Source organism: Benincasa hispida, chromosome 6 (assembly GCF_027475165.1).
Source record: "Benincasa hispida cultivar pf3 chromosome 6, pf3_genome.v1.1, whole genome shotgun sequence".
Lineage (NCBI taxonomy): Eukaryota > Viridiplantae > Streptophyta > Magnoliopsida > Cucurbitales > Cucurbitaceae > Benincasa > Benincasa hispida.
The window spans coordinates 53,734,973-53,743,373 of record NC_143483.1 but is presented as its reverse complement, the minus strand read 5'-3'; the positions used below and the strand labels follow the sequence as shown (position 1 = coordinate 53,743,373).

The 8,401-nt window shown below is 41.9% G+C and overlaps 1 protein-coding gene across 1 annotated transcript; it reads right to left on the bottom strand.

The window, feature by feature from the left end:
- Nucleotides 1-2,992: 2,992 nt before the first annotated feature.
- LOC150035770 (uncharacterized) lies at nt 2,993-3,622 on the bottom strand. The gene has a single exon (XM_090314422.1). It carries the CDS (start codon nt 3,620-3,622, stop codon nt 2,993-2,995), a length of 630 nt encoding a protein of 209 aa, XP_090170548.1.
- Nucleotides 3,623-8,401: the final 4,779 nt, after the last annotated feature.

Here is an 8,401-nt window from a genome sequence, read left to right as displayed (position 1 = left end):
TTAAGTTCACAACATTGCGATCGCATGCGTCCATCGCATTAAAACAACTAACTTATGTATTTTTGTGCAGAAAATGTGTTGGCGCAAGGCGAAAATGCGATCCGAAGAAATTAACGTCCGAGCGTATTAAGAGATTGCGTACGCAAGGCTATGCGATCGTTTGCGCTCGCGAAAATCTGCTCAAGAAGTTGGCCACATAGAGCCGGCGCATCAAGGTGGGCGCATCTGGGTGAAAGCTTAATAAATTGCAATGGGATAGGAAGCTGATGATGGTGATTTTGAATTAAGTTGACAAGCTGTTAACGACATACTGTAGCAAGTACACTCAACTTTTCGGTTACAATTATTCGGCGCAACAGACAGAGAATTAATGTCATTCCATCAGTGCAATCATAAGAGAGAAGAAGCTTTTCACCCTGAAGCTCTATAAATACCAAGGGCCACCTTCATTGAAGGAGTTCGCACAGTTTACAGAGTTCGTTCAGTTCGTCAAGTTTTTAGTTTTCTTGTACTTAGAAGGCAGAAATGAGGGAAGGGAAAAGACGTCGGAAGATCTTCCTGATCAGCTCGAGAGAGTGCTAGGGAGCGTGGAAAGCAGAGAGATGGCCAACTCTCGCGAGAGCAAGAATATATTTTGAGCAGAGTAAAGAGGAACAGAGTAAAAGCCTTGGGAAGCAAGAAATTGCTACCAGGCTCTCTATTCTTAATTTGTATTATCATTCTGTACTTCGATTATTTATATAGAATGGAACTTGCATTTTTACATTTGTTCACTCTCTGTAAAATACGCATGAGTAGCTAAAACTGTTGAATGGGTTGAGAAGTACTGAACTAACATGACCTAGGATTTTCATTGCATGTGATCATCTTGTCTTATGTTGCGTTCATCACCCTTTAGAGCTACTCGAGAGAGAGTCCAAAGAAAGAACCTAAGACTAGAGAGAGTTAGGTTAGAATCTAGACTCGAGAGAGCAAGATTAGATCTGCACAAGCAAGAGATAGAGACTTAGAGATATGCTCTGTTTGCAAAATTCATCGCATGTACCCTAAAGAAAGGTTAGGATAGTATGGGGTCACCTTGTGTATGTGTGTGTCATTCGTCATCGCAATGACAAGAATAAAGGCTTAAACGTAGGTCCTATAGACATGATTGCACACATCGCATGCGTTCTAAAACTAGAAGCCATAGCATTTACATTGAGAGATGACTGTTATGTATGTGTGTAGCATGATTGCATAACATGAACGTATTCCTAGGAAGTGTTAGCTAAATCCCTTCTCAACCCGTTCCCCACATACTCATCGCATCTTTCATATTATTAACTTTTTTCTTAACTTTGTCGCATAGATTTTATACTTTAAACAACCAACCAACCAACGCATTATTTTATTTGTTACCGCAAAGTGATCTAAAAATTACCATCGCATATTGTTTTTCTTGGTCCCTATGTTCGACCCTGGGCTTACCAGGTAACTCAGTAGGATTTATACTTGGGTCTTATTGAGAAAACTTGCATGCACAATGCATTTTCATCGCATCCTTTACAATTATTTCATCACATAATAACACGCATCACTCATCCTTAGAGACTTTGTGCCCAAGCATAATACCTTCCTTTACCATAAATGGCATTTCTCCCAATTCAGCTCCAGGTTCGTCTCTTCACATCTCTTTAGTATCTTCTCTAGATTGTTGAGACAGACTTCATATGTGTACCCATACACCGAGAAGTCATCCATGAAAATTTCCAAAGAATCTTCAACATACTCAGAAAAGATAGCCATCATACACCTCTGGAAAGTGCTCGGTGCATTGCATAGGTCGAACGGCATGCGTTGAAATGCAAATGTCCCATACGGGCAAGTAAATGTGGTTTTCTCTTGATCTTTACGAGCAATCATGATCTGGTTATAGACGGTATATCATCTAAGAAGCAATAGAAATCATTTCCAGCTAGGCGGTCTAGCTTCTGGTCGATAAAAGGCAAAGGGAAATTATCCTTCTTTGTCGCCGCATTTAGTTTACGATAGTCCATGCAAATCTGCCATCCAATGACGGTCCTCATTGGTATCAGTTCATTATTTACATTGGGACTACCATCATCCTTCCTTTCTTCGGCACGCATTGCACAGGGCTGACCCACGTGTTGTCAGCTATTGGATAGATAATTCCCGCATCTAACCACTTGATTATCTCCTTCTTTACGACCTCCTTCATCGCAGGGTTGAGTCTGCATTGATGTTCGATCGATCCTTTGTGATTCTCCTCGAGACGAATCCTGTGCATGCAATAACTGGGGCTAATTCCTCTAATGTCTGCGAGCGTCCAGCCAATTGCTTTTACATACTTTCTCAGGATGCTTGGCAGCGCATTTTCTTGATCTTCATTAAGTGTAGAGGAAATTATTACAGGTAGCTTTTTATGCTGCCCCAGGAACGCATACTTCAGGTGGTTTGGAAGGGTCTTCAGCTCTATTGTTAGTGGTTGTTCCAAGGATGGTTTTGTTGTTTTTCTTTCTTCACTCATTGTCAACTTGTCTTCTTTTGATGCGATCATCTCATCTTCTTTGGTTGTTTTTTTTGTGATCGCATTGCAGGCTATTATGGATGTGGTCGCATCCTCATCTTCATTTTCATCTTCATACTTTTCTTCTTCATTCAAACTTGGTTCATCGTCGGATTCATTGAGGTCTTCTTCATCAGGATATTTCATGGCTCGGATAATGTCAAACCTGAGCTTCTGTCCATTCACGCTCAGTGTGATCTCTCCTTTGTACACATCAATCTAGGCGCGACCAGTGGATAGGAATGGTCGTCCCAGTATGATGGGTACATCTTTGTCTGCTTCATAATCCAGGATGATGAAGTCTGCCGGTAATATAAATTTGTCGATTGTAACTAGAACATCCTTCACCTTTCCTTCTAGATGCACCAGGGATCTGTCAGCTAACTGGAGAGTCACCGTCGTGGGTGCCAGCTACCCCACATTCAGCTACTTGAAAATTGACAGGGGCATCAAGTTGATGCTGGCCCCGATATCACAAAGTGCTTGACCGATGTATAACCCACCAATCGAGCAGGGTATAGTGAAACTTCCAGGGTCGCGCATTTTCAGTGGAATTATGGATTTTGAACATTGCGTCAATGCCACCGTTGCGAACTTACCAGTGCTTCTCTTCTTTGTCACCATGTCCTTTAGAAACTTCACATATATGGGCATCTGTTCAATCGCTTCAGTGAAAGGAATGTTAATATGAACTGTTTCAGTCCATGAAGTGATGATACTATACCTAATCATTTTTCTTCTTTTTGAGTCTCTGGGGAATGATGGCAGCTGTATTCTTATGGTTCTCTGTTCTTTCGGCTCCAACGTGGACGGAATATCTGGTTTCATCGCCTTCTTTTCTTCTGTTTCTCCTCGAGTCAATACAATCTCTGGTTCCATCGCAATTGGAGCAGTCCGACTAAGCTCCTTCTTCTCCCACGCCACAGTCTTTCCGCTCCGCAACATCACAACTTGACATTGCTCTTTTCCCGTACCACCTGGGTTGTGCGGGAGTTTCGCTAAACTCGACAGGGCCCCTTGCGGTCTATTCTTGAGCTCCCCCGCAATCTGTCCCATCTGAATTTCTAGATTGCGGATAGATGTCGCTTGATTTTGAAGCATTGTTTCATTCTTTTCAATATATTGCTTCAACAAACTCTCCAAAGATGAAGATTGCAGTGCTTGCAAACTGCTGGCTTGGTTTTGTGTTTGACCGTTTGTTTATGAGAAAAATCCTAGTGGCCCTTCTTTTTGCGCCACTGATTGAAAATTTTGTTGTTGATTTTTCCACGCGAAGATAGGGTGGTTTCTTCACCTAGGGTTGTACGTGTTGGAAAATGGATTATTCTTCACAAAATAGATTGACTGTGGGTTTCTCGGGCATTCTCCATTGGATGGCCTTCACCGCAAGTAGCATAACTTGCGGTCGTCTGGTTGATTGCATTGACTTGCCCACTATGCGTTCCTGGGCTACTGATTGCGATTCCGTGTATCAAATTCATAATCACATTCATTTGGTTCTGAAAGGATGCGATGGCCCCGTTATTTCCGTCACTGTTCTTGATCCTCAATCTTTGATCACTTTCTCTCCGGTCTTCATGATTTTTAGAAATAAGATCAAGGATATTCTTGGCCTTATCATAAGATTTATCAAGCAGACCTCCAGTTGTTGTTGCGTTGCCAGCCGTCTGCGATGCACGATTTAATTCGTGTTAGAAAATTTCCATCTGTAAACAATCTGGTAAGCCGTCATGCAGGAAATCTCTTACCAACCTCTCAAACCTCGCCCATGCGTCACTGAGCGATTCGTCAATATCCTATTCAAAATTAGTGATCAACTCCCTCCTTCTAGTGTTCTTCGTCGAAGGGAAGTACTTCTTCATGAACTTCTCAACTATTTGTTCCCATGATGTAATCTCCCCTGGTACGAGAGAATAAGCCCATTTTCGTGCCTGGTCACACAACGAAAATGGAAACAACGTTAATCGAACCTCCTCAGCGGAGATGTTTGGGAACACGAACGTGTTGTAGATCTCAATGAAACTACGGAGGTGGGCATGTGGATCCTCGCCACACCTACTGCCAAACTGTTCGGCAGTTTGGATCATCTGCAACTGATAACTTGTAGAAATACAAGTTATTTAAGCTGCTTTATTTAGATATTGCGTCCAAAAGAAAGAAAATTTGTGTCAATTACATAGAAATTAGCTAAGAAATGCAAGAATTATAAATTGTCGTTAATACACCCACTGACACCATTCCGATGGTAGAAAAGAATATTTCAAGTCTGTTTTGTAGGAAATCAAGTCACTGCATACGTTCATGGCTCAAGATAAAAAGAACAACGCATCTACGTCGCATTGCGCCCATCATTCAGGAATGAATAGACGATCAACGCAATGACGCCGCATGCAACAATCGATTAAGAGCTAAGCGATTAAGACAATCTCAACCACATGCGGTAATCAAAAACAACACCGCATGCGGGGAAACAATCGAAGATGTAAAGAGCAACACAATTGTGGAGGATTCTGACGTGTGTACATCTGACCGTTGTGCATTTCTGAAGGGATTGATTGCATAACAGAAGGAATATTCACTCCACCATTTCCGGAACTGCCTTAACAATACAGTGGGGATCACAAGTCAGAGAGTCAAAGCTGAGCCTATAAATAGCTTCGGCTATTCCACTGAGAAGATATACTTGATACGGTCATATTTTGATATTTGTATATTGAGAGAGAGACTGGTCTGAAAAGCCTGATCGAAGAAGATTCGGGAAGATTTAAGAGACAAGGCCGAGAGGTGAGTCTCAAGGTAAATCCTTTCAATCCTCGCCGTTGAAGCTTATACCAAGGTCACTTCTACCGGACGAGCAAGCCTGAGAGGGAAGCTCTTCTCTTCATCCATTCCATACACCGGTAAGAAAATCCACCATCTAGATCTGTGTCAAGACGTTGGCACTCTTCTGTATTTGTTTCTATCTCTTTATCATCAATTGTATTCATCTTCTTAGTCTATCATTCACACCATGTATCAAACGCTAAATATTAGTATTGAATGTCATGATCATTTCCATCTCCATCTTTCTGTCTATTTCCATTCATCCGTAATTCGCTTTCTCCACGATGTTTTCTTAATCCCTTAGTAATTAGCATGAATCTAACAAGTAAATTAATCTGTGTTAAGGAAATAAATATGTTTAACTAAAGCATGCTAGGCATCTTCACCTGTGAGAGCAGAAGTGAAGATGCCATTCCTCCTGTCGAGAGAAGGTTGGAAGAATGCATTAACTAAAGCGTGAAGTACTTTCAGAGATGGAACCAACCTTGCGTTCATTACATCATCCCTGTTTCACCACATAGATGTGGAAACACGGTCGATCACCGAGAGGTGTACGCCAAGGGAAAGCAGAACCGTAGTTATGTCTTTTAACGCAATTAATAACTTACGATATTTATACTAGTTATCTTTTCTATTTCTGTTTCATACATAAAGACTTGCCACCGCATAACATGACCCTTTGTATAATCTTCACAGTCAGTCTCAAACTCAGTATCATGTATTCTGTATCTTATACCATAATAGCTTAGGTTTACTTTTATCGCACTTTATTTTATTACCGCCACTTTACTTTACTACATAATTTTACTTTACCGCAACTTTAAATACCTGTATAAACACAACTTTTATTAATTGAAAAACCCCGGTCGCATATGTCACAAACGTAATGCATTAACTAAGCAATCCCTGTGTTCGACCTCGGATCACTACGAGAAACTTGCGTTGGAATTATACTTGGTTTCAGTGCAAGGAAACTTGTGACAATGCATAGCATACTACAAGCATTTAGTTAATAACGCATACATCTAGAAGTAGTATCGCATAAAGTATGAATAAGCATATCACAGTCTCCAAATTCCATTTCCATCCCAAGTCAACAAGTTTATGGCAACATGAGCTTGCATGATTGACATTCATCATTATCCATATTTTTCCACATGCTTATTTTCAAGAACATCAAATTCTGCGTACCAAGTTTATGACACCATTGCCGGGGAGCGATAACGGTTATTGTTGAGTATGTTTGTGATATTTTGCAGGACAGATCTCTTTGTACTGGCTGTTTATCGCGGAGAGCAGTCTGACAGTTTATGAGTACTGGGACTGACCCAGAATTCGAGGCTAACCCAGAGATTGTTCGTACATTTCGCGCAAGGGCACGCCAGAACCGAGCAAGGCGAAAGAAGGCCAACATGGCAGATAATAACAATGATAATATGGCACCTGAATTAAATCAGGGGGTGGGACGACCAGTGCAAGATCCTATTTTTCTTGCGGCTGACCACAACATTCCAATGAGGAACTACACATAACCCAATCTGTATGATTTTTTGCCTGGAGTTTCAAGGTCGATAGTTGAGGAGAACGCAAGATTCGAGATTAAACTGTTAATGCTCCAAATGATTCAGAATGCGGGGCAGTTTGGTGGTCTGCAAGGTGAGGATCCACATGCCCATCTGACCAATTTCGTCGAGATGTGCTGAAACTTCTCTATACCTAGCGTTACCCCAGAAGGTATCAGACTATATCTCTTCCCTTACACCTTGAAGGACGAGGCCTAGAGGTAGGCTCATTCACTGGAGCCATATGAGATTACTTTATGGGATCAATTGGTTGAGTGATTTATGAAGAAATTCTTCCCTTCGGCTGTCAACGCAAGGTGACGAAAGGACATGTTAAACTTTGAACAGATGGATAACGAGACCCTTAGCACCGCCTGGGTGCGATCTAGAAGACGGGTGAAGAATTGTCCGCATATCGGGATACCCGATTGCATCCTGATAGAGACCTTTTATAATGTCCTAAACAGATCAACGCAGGTTGTTGCTGACGCCTCCACGGTAGGAGGTTTTATGGATAAGACAAATACTGAGGCCAAAGTCATCCTTGACCACATCTCACGGAATATGGATGACTGGGTTTGATGATGGATACGGAGGAAGAGGTTCCAAAAGAAGAAGAAATGATATTGTCATTGTCCCTGCGGAGAGAATGACAACTTTGGCCGCCAAAATGGCCGCAGTAACCTCTATCCTCCAGTCGATGGCACTTAATCAAGGTGCCCTCTCCCAAGGATCAGCATAACCCAATGCGCTAGCACAAGTGGCCGCAATCAGTTGCATTATTGTGGAGGAGGCCATGCAGCGAAAATGTGCCCATCGAACACGCAGCAAGTATGCGCTATCCAGAACAACCCGTACAGCAACACGTATAATCTTGGTTGGAGGAATCACCCTAACTTCGGTTGGGGAGGGAATCAGCACCAAGGTGGGCCAAGTAACCATCAAAATAACAACTCAGGGAATTGAGGAAACCCTCCACCTTTTCACCACAATCAGAATCAGGGTCAACAGAGACAATCACACAACCAACCATCCTCTTCAAACACCTCTAGTAATTCATTGGAGTCCCTACTCAAGCAATACATGGATGAAAAAGATGCGGCGATGCAGGCGCAGGCGTCTTCAATTAGAAATTTGAAGATTTAAGTGGGGTAGCTGGCATTCGAGTTACGTAATAGAACATCTGGAACGTTGCCAAGCAATTCTGAAGCCCCTAGATCTCACGGGAAGGAGCAATGTCCCTGAAGACATTGGGCAGGCAAGCTGGACCGCCTGCGGAGGTATGAATTGCGTTCATCAGGAGAAAATTGTCTTCCAGTCCATATCTCAATCCTATGTTTACTTGCTTTTTGAATATTTTGCTTTATAAATTTGTCATTTATTGCTTCATTTAATTTGTTTTTATGACTTTCTGAATTAATGCTTCATTTAATTCTCTTGCGTTTATTTC

Excerpts from the sequence above, each read along its gene's own strand:
- LOC150035770 (XM_090314422.1), bottom strand. The coding sequence starts at position 3,622 with ATGGGACAGATTGCGGGGGAGCTCAAGAATAGACCGCAAGGGGCCCTG.